At 35.9% G+C, this 23215-nt stretch overlaps 1 protein-coding gene across 25 annotated transcripts in view; it reads left to right on the forward strand.

Moving 5' to 3' along the window:
- Positions 1 to 23215, forward strand: part of IKZF2 (IKAROS family zinc finger 2) — a 187217-nt gene that overhangs the window by 1739 nt on the left and 162263 nt on the right. For 5 of the 25 annotated variants that reach the window (XM_086341768.1, XM_086341853.1, XM_086341846.1 and 2 more), the window contains exons 2-4: positions 829 to 932; positions 2431 to 2479; positions 3281 to 3385. In XM_086341768.1, coding sequence (XP_086197894.1) covers positions 2446 to 2479; positions 3281 to 3385 — 139 coding nt within the window. In that variant the 5' untranslated portion in view covers positions 829 to 932; positions 2431 to 2445. Of the gene's footprint in view, positions 1 to 268; positions 522 to 624; positions 701 to 756; positions 933 to 2430; positions 2480 to 3280; positions 3617 to 23215 lie in introns of those variants that run through there. The other 20 variants (XM_086341813.1, XM_086341882.1, XM_086341874.1 and 17 more) reach the window with 9 other exon arrangements.

Raw genomic sequence — 23215 nt, forward strand, 5'->3', positions numbered from 1 at the left:
CTGGGATGTTAATCGATTAATCAGTTCTCATCTCTATAGCTGTCATGGATTTGGACTTGTTTTGCTTTGTTTTAACTTGAATTCCAAGAAAGGTGGGGTAGCTTGGAATAAATTGCAGCTGTGTATCTATCCCAGCTATAAGGGAATATCCAAATCCTGTTGGAATTAAACAACAACAACAAGCTGGTATGACACGTAAAAAGGCAGCAGTTAAATCACTTTGACAGGTTCTGGTGTGGGCGAAAGAGATGGACTTAAGATTTAATTTATTATTACTGTTTTGCCAAGGGCGAAAAACTGTCCTGTGAAGTTGGCCTAGGTTCTTTGCTGGGTTCCCCCTGACTGTCCCTCCCCTATCCACCCCCCCCCCCCCCCCACCTTCTTTCAGTTTTCTTGTCTTAGCTTTTGGTCGATTCTTAAGGAACCGGTGGATCAAGTTTTTTCTCTTCTTGTTAATCGCATTGCTGTAGCACTGACTGACCTCCCTCCCTCTCTCTTTTTTTTTTTCCTCTTTCCTGAAAGTACGTGGTGCCATTCCTGAGTGACTTTTCCTACTAGACCATCCCAAAGGGACGAGGGGGAGGGGTGAAGGAGGAGGAGGTGGTGGTGGAGGAGAAGGGGGGTGTTCCTTCTCTCTCATTTCTTGGTTTTGTTTATCAGCCGATCTGTTTGCTGGATTTGGGCTCGGAATGACCCACCTGTAAAGTGCTTTTCCTTCCTCCTCGCCTTGAACTCTGCAGGGGGCTTGGCTTGGAAGGGGCAAGGGAGGGAAAGAGAGAAGGGGGAAACACAAAAAACTTCTTTCTTTCTCTCTCCGTTTATCTTCAGCACGACATTGTCACCTCCTCTTTGAGGGGTTAGAAGAAGCTGAGATCTCCCGACAGAGCTGGAAATGGTGATGAATCTTTTTTAATCAAAGGACAATTTCTTTTGTATGTACATTTCGTTTCTCTTTCTCCTTTTCTTTCTTTCCTTCTCTGAGGGTTAAAAATCTTTTCATTGATGGGGCAGACTTCTTTCGCTTCTTCCTGACGTTTCTTTCTTAATATGTGTGTGTTAAATGTGTACATTTTTAAAGAGATAAACTCATTTGTAAAATATCCGAAGAAACTGCTCCCCTTTTAAACTTTATGGATGCCTTTCTTTAAAGCCTTATGTAACCATAATTTGAAAGAATTTGGTAGCAGTACAGCAGGTTGAAATTTAAGTGCTGTGTAGTGACTGAGTTGGGAATTTGATCTGATTATTCCATAAAGAAGAAAAGTTTTTTTTTTTTTGGGGGGGGGTGGTAGGGAGGGTGGTGGTGAAGAAGGGGAGGGGAGGGAGAAGGGAAGTGGTTTTGGAGACAAGAAGTGAAGCTGCCTGTTTTCCAGTAAGTAATGGAGAAATTCCAGGAGCCAGGGCTAAATATACTTGGCGATCAATACAGAAATGGCTCATTGTGAATAATTTAGCTGCTGGTGCAGTGAGAGTTTTGAAACTAAAGGCAAAAAGGACCAGGGCCAAAGGAAAAAAAAAATAAGTAAAAATCATCTCAGGACATGTCAATTCTTTAAACTTTTTTCTTCAAAGAATACAGTTAGCTTATCGATCTTTTCATTATGTGGAATCAAAGCTAGGGGGTGTCATCTCATACAATTTATTTTTGTTTCTGAGAAGTAAGTTCTTGTTTGTGTCATTGGTGCATGAAAATAATTCCCCAAACTTTATAAAAGTGATCTCCTTCCCCACAGCAAGAAGTATATGAATTTTTTCAAATTGGAATGTATTAAGTAGTCTCGGCATTAGTACCCAACCATGGTCTGGCAGTAAATTAAGGTTATATTGAACAGGTGCTCACACAGAACTTGGGGCTGGCTAAAATGTCAATACAAGCCCGGCAGTTGGGTAACTGCTGCAGAAACCTTCCAGAGGTACTTGGGCGCGAAGTTGTTTTGTTTTGTTTTTCCTCTGTTTGTTTGTCCTCCCCCCTCCCTGTTAGAACATGATGAACCAACTTGCAACAATTGTGAATAGAGCTATCTGTATACTCGGAAAGTCCTCAGACTGCAGCTTGATTGTAGGAAGTAGTGAATGGTAAAATACTTCAGTCCCAGTTAAAGCGGGCACATTTGAGGTGTATCCCCTTCCTCTTTTTTTCCCTCTAAACTGAGTAAATTCTGGTGAAAAGAGTCATTACTTTCTCGATACAGCCCATCTCACAGCACACTTATCTTTCCTATCCTATCTCCAGCAGGAATCAGATCATTTGCAGAAAGAGTTCAGTGACTTGCAAATGAGCACATGCAGTACACCATAGTATGTTTCTTGGGCACAGGTTGCAGCCGCAGCAACGTGGGCTAACTGCTTGGAGCTTCATATAAGTTAAGCATTTAATGGCAGAGACTGAAAGGAATCCTTGTGTTAAGGGTATAATCTTTTGTATTGCAGCACTGCACATTGACTATGGAAACAGAGGCTATTGATGGCTATATAACGTGTAAGTATTCATTTTCATTCATCTGTTATTGGTAAATAAAAGCATGTTTGTTACCTGTATTTTAACTTCTGAATTGGAAATTTTTATCAAGAATTGTATACTCTTACTGTCTGTTCACAGTTTCACCTTGTAAATGAGTTTGAGAAAATAGCAGGAAAGTGAAATAAGGAACTATAGATACATACTTGCCATATTAAGGGTATTATTTCAGTCAGTAATAGTTTAGCAGATCAAAACTTTCCTACTTGATTTTTTTCACTTAAGTTTAGACTAGGTTGGGTTACATATATGTCTACTAATATCGCATGTACTAAATATTTAGTACTCTGTTACCTAATTTTTCACACACACGATATGAAAGAGAATTAGCTCACTTAAGTTGACTTTTTTTTTTTTTTTTTAGCAAACTCTCAAACATCCAGCTCTCTGGCCAACGAGTTTGAAAATACTCATTAAAAATACCGGGTGCTTAATGATTAAGTTAGATGTTAAAGGAAAATTTTTTTCAAGTAGAAGATACTTTAGAAATTAACTACTGCATTTTTCCTTATTTTACAATTAAGATGAATGTGGTAGTGAAATTTTAAAAATGTTTTATTGTGTGCTGGTTGTGGCTTTTCATCATTTCATTCATTTATTATATATTTCTAAATAACTTTTCCTTATAATTTTTTGAGGGAAAAATGTATTTCATGAAAATTTCAAGACTATGCATGCTTTTGCATATATGATTACAAAGTTGGTAATTAGATTTTAGGTGAAAGTGAATAGAGACCAAAAGATTTTATTTTGTGAAAACAGGTGACAATGAGCTTTCACCTGAAAGGGAGCACTCCAATATGGCAATTGACCTCACCTCAAGCACACCCAATGGACAGCATGCCTCACCGAGTCACATGACAAGCAGTAAGTCTTCATTTTATGATTTTTTTTTTCCTATTTCTCTAGTGATAGACTTGAATTTGTTAGGTCTGTAGGGTCCACTCACATTGTGGTGTAGCTGCTGCTATAGATTTTGCTAAAGAAAGAACAACACAGATTTACTCCTGCTCATTTTGGTATCATAAAACATGAGCCTCCTTACTAGTCTGAACTATCCCAAGGTGGCATTTGGGAGCTGGTGCTTACCTGTATCAGGTAAGAAATGTTAGGCTTTGCCGGTTATTCTTTTGTTTTGCCAGGTTTATGACGATTTATTTTTTGTTGTTGAGTAAAAAAAATATGGAAACATGTTACTTCATAGAAAAAAAAAAAAGAAAAGGAAAAAATTATCTTCTATTGCCTTGGCACAAAGCTAATACATTAGTGGTAGAATCGTAGTGTTAGTTGCTTTTTTAAGAAAACGTGGAAGTTTCTCCTCCAAAGCATTGGAAGTAATATGTGACTGAAAATTTGTAGAACTCATTTACATCATTTCTCTGACGAAGTGAAAGCATTTTGTTTTAGGCTGTCAGAAAAGAACTGAGAAAATTTGGAAGGATGTTTTGAACTTGCTGGAATAGTTTTGGCTACTCTTTTTGATAAAGAGTCATTCTTTATATCAAGATATAGCAAACATTGTTTCTGTGTAATAAAAAAGCAACTTGCATGCTGTCAGTGACAGAAGATAAATACTTTATTAAGGATTTGGTTTGTTTTCTCTTAATTATGATGTTTCATAAGTTGTCAAGTGCACATGCTTTATTACTCCTACTTAATTTGAAATCTGTTTCCCTTTTACTTCTGATATGTGTTATATTCTTATATAGAAAGGACATCTGACTTCCATCTAAATGCAATTTAATTTAAAAGCTTTCTATTTGGGTGACATTTGAAGGAAAGGCATTTTCTTTTCTTTTTAAAGAAGATTTAATAACAAGAAAACTGAATCATATGATGAATTATGAGCATACTCTTAATATGTTAATTCTGATTATCTTGAGAGAACAAATTTTTCTTTCCACTTCCCTCTTATAGCTTTCAAAACTTGAGTTTGTTGTAAAGTTACTAGCTTCATAGGTAGTTAAGTCTTCTGAATTATAAGCAACAGTATATAGAGTACTGGTAAATACATTTTGCAGTTTGTTATCTTTAAGCGACTCTAGCTATTGACTTGAAAGTTTGAGCTGTATGAACTTGCTTTACTTTTTTAAAAGTTTTCTTTGTTTTTATTAATGGGAATCACTTCCTAGGAAGATTTCATTCTAGAAGCAGTCACTGAAATTCCTTTATCACATAGGAAGAAAAATTAATAGTAAGGGAATGCATGTTAAATTATAGTGCTAATCTCTTATAATGGATCTTGTAGCATTAATTAATTTTTTTGCTAGTTGACTATTAATTTGATAAAAGTTACATACTGTTGCAATATAGGGAGTATAATTTTTACATTTTAATATTTAATGTGACTAGGTCCTTGGCAATATAGATTTTTATTTTTCAGATAATTTTCATTTAATTTCCTAAAGATAGATTGATATGCAGTTTCTGTTAGCTTAATATTTAGCTTAATATTGTCTTTAGAAACGTTGAGTATAAGGGGTAGGTAATAATAGATAATCAGACTTTGTTATCCCTGAGCCACCACTAGAATATCAGCAGGAAAATGCTTGTTAATTGGTTAATTAGATCCTTTATTTGTGAATTTGATTTTGGTTTTGAAGTAATCCTTTCTAAAAGGCAGTTCACTCTTATTTTGAATAAACATTGCAGTTGTAGACATGATCAATTTGGACAAATAAGAACTGTGCTTTTGACCTTTGAGTTTTTCTCACCCAACAACAGTAAAATTATGTTTGGTAAAGAGGTTTTGTTTTTGTTTCTTCTTTTTCTTAACTTACTAGCCTGTGGCAATTCCATCTTAGTAGAGTTTTTGGCTAAGCTACATGTGTTTTCATGTTCTTTTCCAAAGAGTTGCAGGTTAAATATTTTGGCTCTCACTTCAGAGCTGTCTGTTGCATCCTTTACATAGCCTCTATTTACAGTATCTAGGTTACCCACTTAGGTGTTAGATGGAGAAGATACCCATTTTTCCTCTCTTTTAGATCTAGGAGCATATCAGCATTTTAGATTGCCAAAGCAAATAGCACTAGAGAGGGACTCTTGTCTGTTAATTAGAATAAGAAACCTGTAGTTGGTCACTCAGATGTTTTTCTGTGACTTGGAATAATGATTTGTACATTTGCAACTTGGCAAATCACTTGTGGCCGAGATCAGTAGTTTACCTAAATCTCTTTATATGCATTGCTGACTTTATTCTGTGAAAAGATCTTATTTATTTTCCGCATTTCTTTAATATCTTCAAATAGTCTTCCTAAAGGGCTGTGACTTCCAGAAACAGAATTGCAATTTTGATTGAAAGTATTAGAGCTGAAAGTAAATGTGAAAACCTTTATAGATAGAATAAGATAGGCTCCGTAGCAGTAAGGCGGGGACAGGAGTACATATGTAAGAGGTGAAAAGTTATTTTAAAACAGTTTAAAAAAATAAGAGAAATAGTATCTTTAATTTTTATGAGATAACTAACGTCCTAGCAGTAAAGTAACACTGCCATGTGAGAACCCACTTATTTTCACTGTAGGAAAGTGGTCAGTTGTCTTCTGAGGTCATAGTCATTTGTTTGGGTTATATGACGACTGTTCTAAGATGAAGGGTACCTGTGCAACTTGCTGCCAGCTATTGTATAAAAAGTAATGACAGCAGCTATCATTATTTGACAGTGCTAGAAGAGAGCATCGGTGACTTGGGAGAGAACTAAAAATGTACAATGCTTGACAGTCTTTGGTTTTAAAATTCAGCTTGTAAGATAATCTTAAAAAGATGTGAGAGGTATTCGTGAACTTAACATTTTGTAATGACTACTTCCTATGTTTTCGAGTGAATTTTCTTAGAGAAATTTGGACTTTTTCTTCTAGAATGAGGATCTCTTTGATAAGAAGATGGGCATTGTTGCCTGAGATCATTAGTGTACATATTGAGTCTGCTGACAGTCTCCTGTGTCAGGGATGACAGTCTGTGCCTTGATGGCTACTGGAAATACACAGTGTTAAGTGATTTTAAAAATAGCATCTGGAAGTTAAGAATCTGAGACAGACAACTCAGACAGAACAATATAAAAATAATCCATATTGTATTTCGGCCCATCGGATGAGACTTTATTTTGTGATTCCTTCTGTCTCTGGGTTAGCTCATTTCCAATTCTTATATACTTGTTTCCGTATTGGTTTCAGATTATTCTGTAACTGCTGCTGAGTATTTTGAAAGGGTTTTAAGGTTCAAAAAATTGTAATTAGTCCTATTTTCCTTATCATTGTCTACTTTTATAATGCCAGTAAATAGATAGCTAATGGTGTGAAAGTGCTTTGTGACACAAATTTTTTTCCTATTACTTTAAAACCTTTACATAGATCCACTTTGCAGTCAATACCATTTATCAGTCAGTTTGATGGCCAAGTGGCATGTGTGGAATTGGAAGAAGTAGTAATTCTAGTTTTACAAGACTGACCAATAATCAGGTCAGCGAATCTAGTTTATTCTTTTCGGAGTGCTTCACATTCATTTTTTTTTTTCTTAGCTGGTTTCCATTTTTAGAACCTTGTGAAGTGTAAGTATATTATGGTTTCTATTTTTCCTGTGTGGAAATGGAGGCTTGAAGAAATCAGTTGTCTTCTAAGGTTCCTTAGGAAAAGGATGAAGTTGTCAGGATTGGGACACTGATACTACCGTGTGGGTTAGTTATATCACTGATATCTGTAAAATGTCATTATCTCAGGGTGCCCACCATGTCCACAACTGACCCATGTTTTAGTGACAAAAACAGTATTACAGGAGTAGAATAGGGTTATTATGAGGGTGGAGTGATAACAGATAATCTTGTTAAGCAGATGCTCTAATGCACTTTAAAAAATATGGCTTGTATCTTGAGACTCACCAGCTTTCTGAGTTGTCTTCTGTAGCTTAGCTTGGCAGTTACCCTTGGTTGGATTTCCATAGGACACACCCTGATATAACACCAGATGGACTTGATGTAAAAGCTCATTCTGTTTTCCAATTGTAGTACTTAGTTTGTATATATACGCAACATACCTTACATTTCCTTTTTACTTGTTAGGAAATATTTTTAAAAAGTTTGACTTGATTTCTTTATAGCTATCAGCAGTGTCATGGCCATGTACCAAAAAAGAAAAAAAAAAAAAAAAAAAGAAAGGAACTAAAGGAAGAATATATGAGCAGGGAATTAACAGCAAAATTGCTGTTTTTTGTTTTTTGTTTTTTTTTTGCTCCTCATTCTGCCTCCTCCCCATCTTTTAAGTCTGCTTTGAAATAAGAATAAATGTCTGTCTTGGAGAAACACAATAGCTCACTGTAGAAGTGTTGTTTTTATTGCCTCTATCTTTGTCTAAATTTGTCTTCTCCAATGAAAATACACTGAAAACAGTATAACATGATTGGTTAGGTTCTTTTGGGACTCTTCCTTCAAGCTGTCAGGAATTCAGATCTCTGGGTCCCAAGCTTTTCTCTCCTCACTTTGAATATCAATATATTTTAATTTTATAATGTTCTAAAAGATTAGTAGCTGTGTGACAGTCCTAAAATGAGGGAGACCGTGTTGTTTTTCTTTGCCTTTTTCCTTTATATCTGTTTATATGAACAGTATATAAACATAAATATATATATATACCATATCACTAAGTATATTTTATACTTAGTGATATGGTAGTAGTTTCCTTTTACGAATTAATCAGGCTCAGGAATCTCTGTTGAAATAGATAAAGAGTATTTAGGAACTATTTCTCTTTATTATAAATGCTTAATCGCACTGGTGTGAGAAAGAGAAGGGGAGTATAATTTATTGAGTATATATAGGATGCGTAGTGCTATATACTAAGTACATCCCTCTTACTTCACTTAGTCTCCACAACAGCTCTGTGAGGATACTTCGCTTTATAATACCGAAAACTGAGGCTTAGAAGTAATAGATTGCAGGTGGTTAAAAATATGGGCTTTGGAGTTATACACGGCCTTGTTAGAATTCTTGCTTTGCCACTGATTTGCTGTGTGATCTCAGTCATCTTACTTCACATCTCTGAGCTCCAGTTTCCTTATCTGTAGCATGGGGATAAACAATCCTTACCTCAGTGGACTGTTGTGAGGTTTAAATGAGGCAATATATACAAAATACTTAGCACACTTCCTGGCACATGCTAACATCTAATAAATAATCACTGCTCTAACACTCAGAGCAGGCACGTTACTTTTGCACCAGTCCATGATTCATAAGAAAGCTTTTTTTCAAATCCATGTTTGTTTGAAATTCAGGTCTTTTGCTGTTTCCATTTTACTACAGAGGTCCATGGAACAGAAATAGGCATTTAATTTAGGGTAAAACTGGCAGGAAAAAAAGAACCTCTGTTATTTAAAGGATCTGTGAAGATTTGGATTAGAAAGAAGTAAGAGTCCGTCTGTATGGCAGAATTTTTTTTTTTTTTTTAATTGGGCTTCAGTGTTCCTGAGCATAGTTTTATGTTTTTGATTACATGTCAAGAAAATCATCGCTCAGCATTGGTACTATAAAGACACCAGTTATTACAAATAGAAAAAGTCCTCTTAATAGAGTAACCTAGCCATATCTAGAATCAGTTTTTTTCTTTGAAAATCTGTATCTAAAATTTTACCTCATTTGTTGCTTGCGGTAGAACCGTAAATTCTCATTTGATGATACCTGATCAAACTGTAGGCCTGATTGTTGTTAATTGTGCATTTTGAGGGTAATAGTTTAGGTGTTTTAAATTTGAGATCAACTTAAAATATAATTATCACTTATAGGCATTTGACACGTTGCTATATTGTTCTAGCTGATTAATTCGACAAATATTTGTAGGCAGTCTTTTATGTGTCAGGCACTGTAGGGTAGATTCAGAGGTAAATGGTACACTATTCTTGCCCTCCTGGAGCTCATACTCTAATTTAAAGAGACATCTAAACAAGGCAGTATTCTGTGATAAGCTCAGTGTTCTTATTATTATGGAGAGCAAGGAGTGGTACTGGTTTGGGAAGACTTCTTGGAGGGAGAGGCTCTTTAAGCTGAGACTACTAAATGAATAGGATTTAGGAGAGAAGCTGAAGGCTTGTTCACCAATGAACCCACAATGGGAGCTGAGAAATAATACGATTATGTTCTGGGAAATAAAGCAGATTGGTATCTGTGGAGTGTGAAGTTGGAATCTTGGAATCTGAAGCCTGAGATGACTCTGGAGAATTAATCAGGGCAAGATAATGGAGTATCTTATATAAGAGAAAACTTGGATTTCATTTTCAAGGGAGCACAAGATTTAAACAAAGCTGATGACTTCAGTCTTCATATTGACAGGAATCATACCAGCTATAACAGGAGTAAAAATGTTGTAGATGGGAACCAGTCCAGAGGCAGGGACTTCTTTAATAGGCTTCTGCAGTGATAGAATGAAAAGTCATGAGAGCTAGTGGTAGTGCATATAATAAGGAATAGAAGGATTTGGGAAATAATAGCTTAAAGTAGACAGGACTTGGATAGAAGTCTTAAGGAGAGGAGAAATTTCATGATGATGATCTCTAGATTATTGGATAGATGGAGTAGGTTCCATCAGGGAAGATACAAAATAGTGAAGCAGGTTTCCCAGATAAGATTTAGTTTAGTTTAATCCTGCATACAGAGTGTTTGACGCACCTGTGGAATTTGGGAGAGGCTAGCAATCAGGCAGGAGGATAGATTAACTAAGTGTGAATTTTCCTAACTAGTGAAATCTAACATGTTAGCTTATGATTTTGTTATTTTTCCTCCTGTATTACATTAACAATAGTTCAGTATTTCTTAAAAAAAAAATTCTTCCCTAAGTAATTCTCAACATTTCATCATTGACCATATTTTCCCAACTGCCCCCATAAAATCAAAATTTTATATTGAAACACATGAGCACAGGTTTTAATGAACTCTTTTTGCTTAATGGAGTCCTTTTGTGCTAGTGTCTGAAGTTGGACTAAGGGCTTCCCACGTGGTCCAGTGGTGAAGAATCCACCATGCAATGCAGGAAACACGGGTTTAATCCCTGGGTTGGGAATATCCCCTGGAGGAGGAAAATGGAAACCCACCCCAGTATTCTTGCCTGGAAAATTCCATGGACAAAGGAACATGGTGGGCTACAGTTCTTGGGGTTGCAAAAAGTTGGCCACGACTGAGTGACGGAGCACAGAAGTTGGCTTAGTTGTTGTGACTGACTCTGATTTTTAAGCAAAACATGCTAGCCTTTCAACTTCACATTTTGTGGTATATATAATATCATAACTATGATGGTTACATATTTAAAAAAAATCATAAGGCTAACGTACAGCAAATACTCCAAGTCCTCTATCTTAATGGTTTGTCTTTATTCTGTAACCTCTTTCTCATCTATAAATATATAATTTAAAACATGAGGAAAGATTTATTAAAAAGTACTAGTCAGTTCTGCTATGTTACTAGCTAAAGAATTTCATGATTTTAAGCAGAGTCTTTTTGAAAACTTTGTCATAAATATGCAACATGATATATATCATTTGAAAATCATTTGGTATAGAATTGTTTTAAAGTTTATGATATTGTGCTACTTGGGATAAAGGAATGTAGGGGGGAAAGTGTGGTATAGAATACATCTTAATCTATTTCCTCAAAATATATATTATAGAACTCTATCTTAGAAATGTAAGCTCTACCCAAGACATCATGAAAATTCAAGTGAATGTTGATGATGAAAAGAACTTCATCTGAGATTTCCTTTATGTAGAGATTCAGAACTCGCTATAGAGACATTTTTGTCTTTTAATTGTTGATCCAACAAATGTTTTTTAATGTTTTTTTGTGTAATTCACTGTTGATACTCGGGCATCAAAAATAAGTTAGGGATCTTTTTAGAGGAGGATGTTATCTTTCAAGGTCCAAATGAATTCATATTTTATTTGTGATATTAATGATCCTCTTGCAGTTAGAACCAAATAAGTGTGATGTGCTCACCATGATTTATATCGATTGTCAATAAATAAACTGCTTCTCACCTTTTACACCTGAGAATTCTTCAAAAGTGTATAAATCTAAAGATGCACAATGAAACAAAGGCGAAAACACAGCGAGCTTCTAAAATAAATTCCCAGTGGAGACCATTTCCTCAAGAAAATTTTTTATAATCTAGTATTTGGTTCTCAGCCTTGTAAGTTCCAAAACTTGATTAGTGGCACACATAGAGTGATCCCATATCTCATGGTTGACTCACATTAAACAAGTTTACAAAGTTGATGTTTCAAATCGGAATGCCAATTTATGTCCGTATTTTCATTAAAAATAAAATAAACCTCGAACTAATGTAGGATCTTGATCACTCCAGTTGACTTAACCAAATCATTTTTTTCTTGTGAACTGACTTATATGGGTAAAGCAACAAAAGTCATTTGGTTAGCAAGTAATCCAAACACAGGGAGTCAGTTATATCATTCAAGTGTTTAATGGCATTAGACCAAGAGAGTCTAATATGTTCCACCTCACAGTAGAGATAGCATTGCCATTTGGATCATTATGGTTGAAGTCTCCTGTGTATTTCCTTCTTCCCTGCCAAGTTGCTTCAGTCGTGTCCGACTCTGTGCGACCCCATAGACGGCAGCCCACCAGGCTCTCCCGTCCCTGGGATTCTCCAGGCAAGGACACTGGAGTGAGTTGCCATTTCCTTCTCCAATGCATGAAAGTGGAAAGTGAAAACTGAAAGTGAAGTCGCCCAGTCGTGTCTGACTCTTAGTGACCCCATGAACTACAGCCTACCAGGCTCCTCCATCCATGGGATTTTCCAGGCAAGAGTACTGGAGTGGGGTGCCATTGCCTTCTCTGTCCTTCTTCCCTAAATGGACATAAATTTAGATTCCCTAGATATAGGCTGAGCAAAAATACTTTTGAGTCTTTTTTTTTTTTTTTTTTCTTGACTTCCTTAGCTAAATCCTCCAGATTCAGTTTTTAACTTATACGTATAATCAGGTTATAACCAATTCTTGCTAGCCTAGGACCCATTCATTTTTTTTAGTGTACATTTTACATTTTTGCTTAGGCTTGTTAAATGTTGATTTTACAGCCTAACTCTATGAAACCTATCTTATAATACTATAAAGGATGTCCCAACTACTATTACCATAAATTCAAACTTCCATTCACAGAAATGTTGATGTGTGATATGGTCAGCGATTTAAGAGGTTTTAATATCTGCCTTAGATGAAGATAGGACTTCCCTGGTGGCTCAGACAGTAAAGTGTCTGCCTATAATGTGGGAGACCCGGGTTCAAACCCTGGGTCAGGAAGGTCTTCTGGAGAAGGAAATGGCAACCCACTCCAGTATTCTTGCCTGGAAAATCCCATGTACAGAGGAGCCTGGTAGGCTACAGTCCATGGGGTCACAAAGACTCGGACACAACTGAATGACTTCACTTTCACTTTTAAATGAAGATAGTAGTACTGCTACCTGAGAAAGACATCTTATATAAGCTGGGGTCTTGAAGAGCTTCTAGTTTATAGGTCAGGAGAAATAAACATCACACTAGTTTCATGAAATCTTGGAAATAGTTCAACCACAGCAAATGAGATTTTATAGAAAATTATAGTATTTTAGGTTAGTTAATAGGGAAGCTTGTCTTAATTACTGAGTGTGAATTTAAGAATATTTTTTCAAAGCACACAACTTTATTTTGGGGCTGTACATTGATTATAAAGAAGTTAATTAGAGATTTTCCAGATGTGAATCTCTGCAGAAAATGTCAGTTTCTTATCTGTGGGTTGGCCAAAAAGTTCATTAGGCTTTTTCCTTAAGATGTTACGGAAAAATCTAAGCAATCCTTTTGGCTAACCCAATATTCTTTATTCCCAGTATATAGTATCATAGTGGGTCATTGTAGGAGTCCAGTAATTTTTTGTTGAATTTAGGAACTACTTGTGATTAGCATATTGCATAGATGTATTTAAATAATGTGTTTCTGATCTGTTTGAAGAAGTTTGGAAAGTTGATTTCTTAGATGTTGAAATAATTCTGAAATTCCGTCTTGTTATGTTCTTTATTAGGATATGTATTTATACCATGTCTCAGTTTCAAAATGATTTTGGAATCTTCAGATCAGATCCAAACTGATGATCTTCAAGATTCTAAACATCTTTTAAGTTTCATACTATTCATATTTGGGCTTCTCTCATAGCTCAGTTGGTAAAGAATCTGCCTGCAGTGCAGGAGACCTGGGTTCGATTCTGGAGTTGGGAAGATCCCCTGGAGAAGGAAATGGCAACCACTCCAATATTTTTACCTGGAGAATCCCATGGACAGAGGAACCTGGCAGGCTACAGTCCATGGGGTCACAAGAGTTGGACACAACTTAGGGACTAAACCACCACCACTAGTCATATTCAGTAGAATCCAAGTTAGTGTAAATGTTTCCATGAATATTTTATAGTCATCTTCATCATCTTCATTACAATATCTTTATATGGCATATTTAGAGTTTACAGATTTCAAACCACGTTCTTATAATTTTAGAATCAGTTCTCTATCACTTATTTAAAACTGCATGTACAAAATGGAATGCTTCAATTAACTTTTCTTATGCTCTCCAGATATTTTGAGGAGCATATAATTAATCAGTGTAAAGTCACGTTCTAATAAATTAACATTCTGGGTGTCTACACCTTTGACATTTTTGTCATTGCTCTCTTATTATCATGGAAGCTGTAGCTCTCCTTACACCTGACGGCATCAACTTTACCTACTACTTACTGAGACATCAGTATGCAGGGCTTGGCCGTATTTTGAAGTGCTGGGAAACTGATGTTCCTGTTGAATTTCTGGCTGAATTCTAAAGAGGAATTTTTATTGTTTTTTGTGACTATATAAAACATTCCCCATAATGGTCATTTTCATGAAGAGACTTGTTTCGTTTTTGTTGTTCAAAACATTTTAGCAAGTAATATTTACATATGAAAATATATTTATTTTATAAGACATATCTTTCAAGTCTTTTAATCAAACTTATGTCAATACCTTTGGTATCTAGATGGTCTGAAGTAGATTGCTTGTTTTCAATACATTTGTTACCTTTTTTGTTAGAGAAGTAGCATTTACATACCTTTTAGGATTGAAGGTTTATGTTTAATTCCTGATTGAAGTAGGTTCACTTATTTTTGCTAGAAATGATTATTCATATCATCCATATATCACTTAGAGCTTAAAATTTGGGCATTTAAGAATTTCTTAGGTATTGTTAATAAGTAGGTAGTATCTAATCATTTCTAGGTACTGCTTAAAATTATAAATACTTAAAAACACTGATTCTGATGTAGCTTTGAATATATTGCTGAATATGTTGCTGAATGCAAAATGTTTAAAAGTGGTGATAGGTTTTGTTTGAACATAATTGAGAACTAGAAAAAGAAATACGAGATATTTTCTGTGAGTCTGCTGCTTTTAAACCCCCGAAATATGAATTACACACTGCCATCTGTCTGAACTATGACAAATTAATGACCTAATGACAGTTTTTGAATTTAGTTTTTTTGAAACAAAAGCAAACAAAAGAGACACACCTCCCCAAGAAAACATAATTTAAAATAAATTATCTTTACATAAATTGTGCTTACCATAAGACTATTTACATAAAATTTTTTTTATGAATTTGAATAGTTTTAGTCTCACAGTTTGAGTACAATAACTAGTAATGAATTTAAAGATCCATTTTTCTTTTTCTTTTTTTTTTTAAGCAAATCGGAGAAACTATAGTTAACTAAACAGTTGTTTTCGTACAACTATTTGTATGAGAGTGCCATTTATGTTTTAAAAGCTTGTGTGAGTATGTGTGTAAAAGCAAAGAATAAGAAAGGAAAGAAGAAAGATCAGATTATTGGTAGTGTTCACTTTGGGTTATGTGACAGCAAATAGGGCGTTTTATTATTTATTCTAAATAGTTCTGCATTATTTGGATCTTTTATAAAAGATCTTTTACATGATGACCAATGCTAAAGTCGGGGTATTGCAAATGCTGTCAACAGACTTATTGGATATTATTTTAGATTTAGTCTGAGTGTGTTTTCTTAATGGCTCTGATATAGTGGAATTTCCAAACAGAGTTTCATGCTCTGACATTTTTTGGGTGATATTCATTCAAAGCATGAGATACTATAAAGTAAATAATGTACTTTTAAATGTACTTTTGGCAATTGCCAGAACATGTAGCGTTATGATGCCAGTAGAAATACATGTAGATAGCATTATGATGCCAGTAGAAATACATGTAGATAGCATTATGAAGCCAGTAGAAAGGTGAGTAGAGTAAGTTAAAACTTATCCTTAGGTTTTCCATTCTACCTTGTATATTACAATCAAGTTTACTTTTTTAAAAGACCCTTAGTCTGTTTTTCATGTTCATCAATTTAAAATTCCATTGAGTGTTGCTCATTGCAAGCAAAGAGTAGAAGTGCGAAGTACAGAGAACAGAGAAGACAGCTAGTTAAAGAAAAAATACCAGTGGCAAATCCTGAAGGGAGGGATAAGCCACTGAACTGATTTAGCGGATCCAAGAGAAGGAATACACAAATGAAAAATAGGGTCTTCCCCTCCCTTTTTTCTTCTTTAAGAAACCATAAATACATACCTAAATTTATATACTTAAAGAAGTCACCTTCTGCTTGGATGAGGAAGAATGTAGCCATAAGATTAAGGTGGTTTCTGGTAGAAGATAAACATTGATGGTCGATAGAAAGAAGTATAGTTTTTCAGATGTCTGAATGCCGTAGAGTGAAAGATGGGGGTCGACCAGTTAGAAGAACTGGATTCCTAAGAGTATTAGATGGGAAGATTTTAGTAGTAGCAGTTGGTAGTACCTAGAATAGATTGTTTTCTGTTGTAAACCAGGGGTGTTACTGAGGGCCATCCCGGACTAATAATCTATTGTTTTTATCTTTTACAAAAGTGACTGAAATAAATGCTGTGTCTGAGAGGTATCTTTTGTTCCTAAATTATCATGGATGCAGTAAATTTTGGTTTTGTACCCCAGTTGCCTTTTAACTTCCCTTCAGTGGGAAAGGGCATTAGGGAGTTAGGGTGACGATAAACCTGCCAGAAACATTAAGAAGTTTTTCTGCTTTCTTCCTTTTTACTGTCATGGGAGGTGACAGTGAAGAAGGAACTTGATATTGAGCAGATAAGATGGGTTTTGCATCCAGTTTTTGTTCTCTGATCTCTCATTTTTCCATTTTCCTCCTGAAGTATCTAAGACACAAGCACTGTTTCAAAAGACTTTCTTGAGATCATACCCTGTCAGAGATTTAGAATTCCCAGATTAACTGTTACCCCCTGGAATACTCTTCTAAAATTAACCTTGTGATAAAAATTATTAGTAAAAATTATCAGATGTGAGATGAAGTTTACACATGTATTATTGTTGAAGGGAGGGTTTGCTAAGTCCATAAATAATGCAAACAAGATCAGGGTATATGTTTAACTGCCTTAAGAATAAATTAGATTTAAGTCTATTAAAAGTAATATATTTCAATAAAATATATTTAAACTATTCAGTAAAATATTTTAGACTATTCAGAATGCTTTCACATCTAACATAAAATATGCTCATTAAAACTTGATCTTAATATTTATTTAAGCAGTCTCAGAGGAATCTCTTCTTCCTGGCATTACTTAAGCATTTTATTTGTTACTAAAAAATAATGAACATATAGTTTTAAAAATACAGATCTGTATGAATTTTCTTCTTCCCCTTCCTATGTAGTATAAAAAAAGTGAGCCTTGATATATATCAAATGTGTAACCTCTAGACAGATATTTCATCTCTTAGTGTCTCAGTTTGTAAACTAGGGATATTAATAATCTGCCTTGTCAGAGAAGTGGCGAGCATTAGAAATAATATACATAAAGTCTCCAGAATGATGACTGGCATGTGGTAAGCTAACTAGAATTGTGGCTATTATTTGATTGTTAGATAAAAAGAGTATGAGAAAAAACTTGAATCAAATAACCAAGAAAAAGATCCCACATACATTTGTATCAATAGTTTTCTCCAAAGGCTGTGCTTTTCAGCTGTCTTTAATCAACAACCATTTTTTAAAAAAGTAGTCCAAAGCTATTGCCGATAAAACCCAAGATATACCTGCACCACTGAATATTTTTGCTCTTCATCTGTCTGAGTGCTGTTAGGTCGTCCTTGTTTGAAAAGAAATGTGTGTGCAGATATGAGGCAGTTATTAATTCTGTTGTATTCAAATCAGTTACTAAAGAAATGAAACTGAAATTACCTAATTAATGCAAATCACAAATAAACCTATTCTGTTTGTGAGGGGTGTAATTGAAGTGGTAATTATGCGGTAGGAACGCACTTCACTTGAGGATGGCAGTTCCAAAGATGTGTTTGGTAGAAAAATTTGACTGCAGAGTGTGTCTCTCTCCTGACCTGGCCCAGAGGAGGGTCTTGTTTACTTGTTTACTAGATATTTTGGGGAGGGAATGCCCAGTGTGGTTCTGAAATTCCATGACTTTTCATACTCACAGAGCTGTGTATCCTACAAGGTAACTACCCATCTCTCTATTACATATCTGGAATTCTCAGAACTATGTATCAGACCCCAGTCATGTCCTTTTTATTCCCTCTTTTCTTGTGAACAGTCAAAAAGAAAAGCGGATGTTCTTTTAAAAGATTTTATAGCAGTACATATAAATAAATTACTCATAGGTCATTTGGCTAAAAGATGCAGAAATCTTTGTAAATCCCAATGAGATCATTTAAAGATACTCATTTTGCTTTTCATGTCTGAAGTTTACGTCTTCCTGGGTCTGGGTTCCTGTTAGCATAGTGACTGTGCAGTTAGTCCTTCACACCAAATGACCATCATTATCCCTGAATAGTTTCCTCCCTAAAAACTAGAAAGGCTTTATCACTTCCTATCTTGTATCATTATTCCATTGCTTGTGTACATCTTATCTCCCCTGTAAGACTGGAATCTCCTTGAGGGCAGGGAAACTGACTATAATCTCCACTGCCTGAGGGTAGTGGTCAGAGCCTGACTTGACTGCTGATCAGACTTGGGTTTGTGATTCAGGTTAAGCTGTGTATTAGTCTCCATTTCCTTGTTTGTCAAGGAACCTGTTGGGCTACAAGCCATGGGGTTGCAAAGAATTGGACATGACTTGGCGACTAAACAGCAGCAACAGCACAAGAAGTAGGCGGAGTTAGTACTTGTCTCGGGGTTGTTGTGACAATTAATAACTTCAGTAAAGCTTCTATCACAGGATGTAACACATTTCAAGAAATATTAGTTTCTCTTTTCCACAGAAGTTACCTAGTACAGTGCCTTATACATGTGTCTCTCAATCAAGAAGCTTGCCTGTTACTTTTTCATTACCTATGAGTTAACATGAATTGCTTATCCGGCTGGACACCTTAGAGATGTAACTCAGTTATTTCTGTAAGTTATTGGTTAGATTAATCCCACAAGTTTGGTCCCTTCAGTCATCTGTCCTAAGGATACATCATCACCCAGCTAGTCTTTTTACCCACAAGGCAGTTTTAAAATAAATGGTCTAAAGTTAGCACTAGCTTAGGCTCTTAAACTCTCTTCTCAACTCTCATTCAAGCAGAATACTGTTAGACTAAAAACTTCAAGTGCTTAGAAGCTTCACATGATTTCATAAAAATGCATCTTTTTAGGCCAGTGTTGCTCTACAATACTGAGATAGATTTTATAAAGACTCTAAATGATCTGTAGAGAATCTTGATTTTATATATATGTATAATAAACATAGTATAAACATATTATGTATATTATATTAATTGAAATTTATCCCTAGACATTTTGGTTATTTGTTGTTAAGTAGTATGAAGTAAGAAATATTGTTGACAACATTTATAGTTTTAAAATTATTACTCAGTATCCTGTGATAAACCATAATGGAAAAGAATTTTCAAAAGAATATATGTGTGGGTACATATCTATCTCTCTCTCTCTCTCTCTATATATATATATCTGAGTCACTTTGTTATAGAGCAAAAATTAATACAACATTGTAAGACAACTATAATTCAATAAAAATAAAGTTATTATTATATCTAATGAAGGTTTCTAAGTTCTATGATTCAAGATCTTTCAAATCATGGCTTAGCCATTGAGTAGACACATATGAAAATGGGAGTATTACTGCTGTTGTTTTTGGTCAACTCTTAACCAGTAGGTAAATCCTCAAAATTGTTTAAAAACCCATGAATTGAATACCTTTTCCTTGAAAGTCTGCACAGTTTTGCTTATGCTAGATGGTGAAGCCAGACTGCAAATTTCTTAGAGCAATTGTGATACTTATCATGTTTGCCCATGATATAATTATTTTAACAGTATTTAAGGTCAGCTATCCAACCTTTAGGAAATTTTTTTTTGGTTTTTATCTGTATCCTTTCTTGAAATAATTGTTTTAAGGGTATCCAAGCAGTTTTAAATGTTTAAATGTTATTTGGAAGCTCATGAAGTGTTATTCCCCTGGGTGTGTGTGTGTTGGGGGCTGCTGTGTGTCAGTCCTGTCTGACTCTTTGTGATCCCATGGACTGTATGTAGCCTGCCAGGCTTCTTGGTGCATGGGATTTCCCAGGCAAGAATACTGGAATTGGTAGCCATTTCCTTCTCTAGGGGATCTTCCTGACCCAGGGATTGAACCTGTGTCTCCTGCACTGGCAGGCAGTTTCTTTACTGCTGAGGTTCTGTAAATTAAGCCCATAATATTTAACTGGCATATATGGGAAGGCAATGTACTTACTCCTAATTGAACTGAAAGTGCTTGTATCTCTATCCTAGGAATTTAATATAACAGGGCATCTGCATTTTTATGCTGAAAAGAACCTTTTAGGATAATTCAGTTCAGTTGCTCAGTCATGTCCAACTCTTTGCGATAATCTGTAATTTTCTGTTTGTCATCTTTTTCTTTATTGTGTGAGCCCTTGGAGTTGAGTTATTGTAAGATATTTTTGCTGCTAGAAAGGTTGTTTTTAATCAAAGTGCCTTGTTACCTACTTGGGTGGCTCTTCAGGATGGTGGAGAACTTCAGCACTACCCCAGTTGCTTGCTTTTCAAATGTGGAGCTCATGGAGGTTTTGGATCTGGAGGAACATATCTCTGGCAATTAATGCCTATTAGTTGTATTTTTCACTGTATAGTAATAAAGCCTTTTTTTTTTTTTTTGCTTTAAAATGCCCTCATGCTTTGATTTGATGTTTTACTTCTTTGCTGCCTGTGAGAGACCCTGGGCTTGGTAATTAGTATTTATTTCCAAGTTTATGTTTTTACCATGTGTTTTGATTTTTTAGGTTGCTGGTTATTGAGATAAAGGAAATGCTCCAGTTAGTTGCTGTCTGAAAGCTACAAGCTTTTGATAGAAAAGTGGGAAAACATCTATTGCTCCTGTCTGAGAGAAAGAAATAGAGAGAGGGAGTGACTTCATTCAGATCAGATCAGTCGCTCAGTCGTGTCTGACTCTTTGCGACCCCATAAATCGCAGCACGCCAGGCCTCCCTGTCCATCACCAACTCCCGGAGTTCACTGAGACTCACGTCCATCGAGTCAGTGATGCCATCCAGCCATCTCATCCTCTGTCGTCCCCTTCTCCTCTTGCCCCGATCCCTCCCAGCATCAGAGTCTTTTCCAATGAGTCAACTCTTCACATGAGGTGGCCAAAGTACTGGAGTTTCAGCTTTAGCATCATTCCTTCCAAAGAAATCCCAGGGCTGATCTCCTTCAGAATGGACTGGTTGGATCTCCTTGCAGTCCAAGGGACTCTCAAGAGTCTTCTCCAACACCACAGTTCAAAAGCATCAATTCTTCGGCGCTCAGCCTTCTTCACAGTCCACTCTCACATCCATACATGACCACAGGAAAAACCATAGTCTTGACTAGACGGACCTTTGTTGGCAAAGTAATGTCTCTGCTTTTGAATATGCTATCTAGGTTAGAAGTGTCATAATCAGTGGCTATCAATTCCTCAGTGAACAGAAAACATCTAGTACTCACCTTCATCCATTAGCAGTCCTTATGTTTCCATCTGCAGATCATGGGCTCTTTTTCAGTTTCTTTCTTTAGTTACTGCTGATGCTTTGACTTTCCAGTCTGTATTTGGTACTGTTCCTTTCCTCAAACTCTGCATCTAGTCCATCAGAAACTGTTGGCTCCACTTTGAAAATATATCTTGAGTTTACACAGTTTTCACCGTGTTCACTCCTACATCTCTAGTCTGAACTATCATCATTTCCTAGTCCTCTAAACCTAAAATATTACAAAAATTTGTAGCTGGTCTTACTGCAACCATTATTTCTTCTCTTTGTTCCATAATCCACCCAATAGTCAGACCTGCACATTGTGAAACCGAGACCAGATTATAACCATACATTGCTTTAAACACAAAAATCTTCTATTAAAACAGAATAAAGCTGAAATTCCTTTCCAGAATCTACAAGATCCCATAGGACATGGGTCTTGCCTCTGTCTTTGATTCCCCTTCCTCCATTCTTCTTCTTGTCTGCTAAACTCTAAAAGGTACTTCCCTTCTTTCTTCTCCTTGGACATGGCAAGTTCAATCCCATTTGAGGGTTTGGAACACTCTTCCTAACTTTGCACGAAGCCGTCTTCATTTTTGTTCTCATTCATCTGTTGCTCCTTTGAAGAGACCTTTCCTGAGCACCCTAGATAAATAAGCCCCTCTCAGGCATTCTGTGACATTGTCAGTTGCTCAGTTATGTCCAACTCTTTATAACTCCATGGACTATAACCCACCAGACTCCTCTGTCCATGGGAATTCCCAGGCAAGAATACTGGAGTGGGTTGCCATTCCCTTCTCCAGGGGATCTTCTAGGGATCTTCCCAACCCAGGGATTGAACCCAGGTCTTCTGCATTGCAGGTGGATTCTTTACCATCTGAACTACCCCAACAGCTGTGACATTACCCTATTCTATTTTGTTGTATGTTACAGTATCTGAAGTTATCTAATTTATTTGTCTTATCTCTCACCATGCAGTTGAAGAACATTTGTGTAGGTCACTGATGTAACCCAATACTCAGAACTGGGCCGGGAACATAGTAGGTGATAAATATGGATTCAAAGTCTCATTGGATTCCTGTCCTTTCCCTTCCATAGATAGAATTGTGTATGTGTGTCTGTGTGTGTGTGCATGTGCATGCACCAGTATAGTAATCATAATGTTTTATACTGTACTATCTATTCCAAATTCTGTATTGTAGAAATCTGCGTATTGGGGCCCAAGGTCACATGGGGAGAGAGTAGCAGAGTGCTTCCTTGTGTTCTTGGTCTTGGCCTGGTGTTGCTTCCCTTGCATAATATGCTCAGTCCTTCTTTTCATTCATTTGTTCATTTACAATAAATATTGGGTACCTGTTTGTTCTGGAACACTGCTGTCCCTGTGGGTGCAGCTGTCCTTATGTTTTGGGATGGGGCCCAGTGAAGGTGGTTGAGATTTTCAAATTACATAGACCTGGGGTCAAGTTCTGCTTCTGCTCCCTACTTTAAGATGCATGTAGGAAATTGCTGAAATTTTATTGTTTTCTAGTTATGTAACTTTGGGAGTGTTCCTTGTATTTTTTACATGCAGTTTCTTCAGCTGTAGATCATAATACCTGTCATACGGTTTTAAGAAATGAATGTAATAACTTCCATAAAGAACTTCATTTTCTGGCA

The sequence above is a fragment of the Bos grunniens genome, chromosome 2, assembly GCF_055505025.1.
Source record: "Bos grunniens cultivar Pamir isolate PY7600 chromosome 2, Bosgru_T2T1.0, whole genome shotgun sequence".
Classification (NCBI taxonomy): Eukaryota; Metazoa; Chordata; class Mammalia; order Artiodactyla; family Bovidae; genus Bos; species Bos grunniens.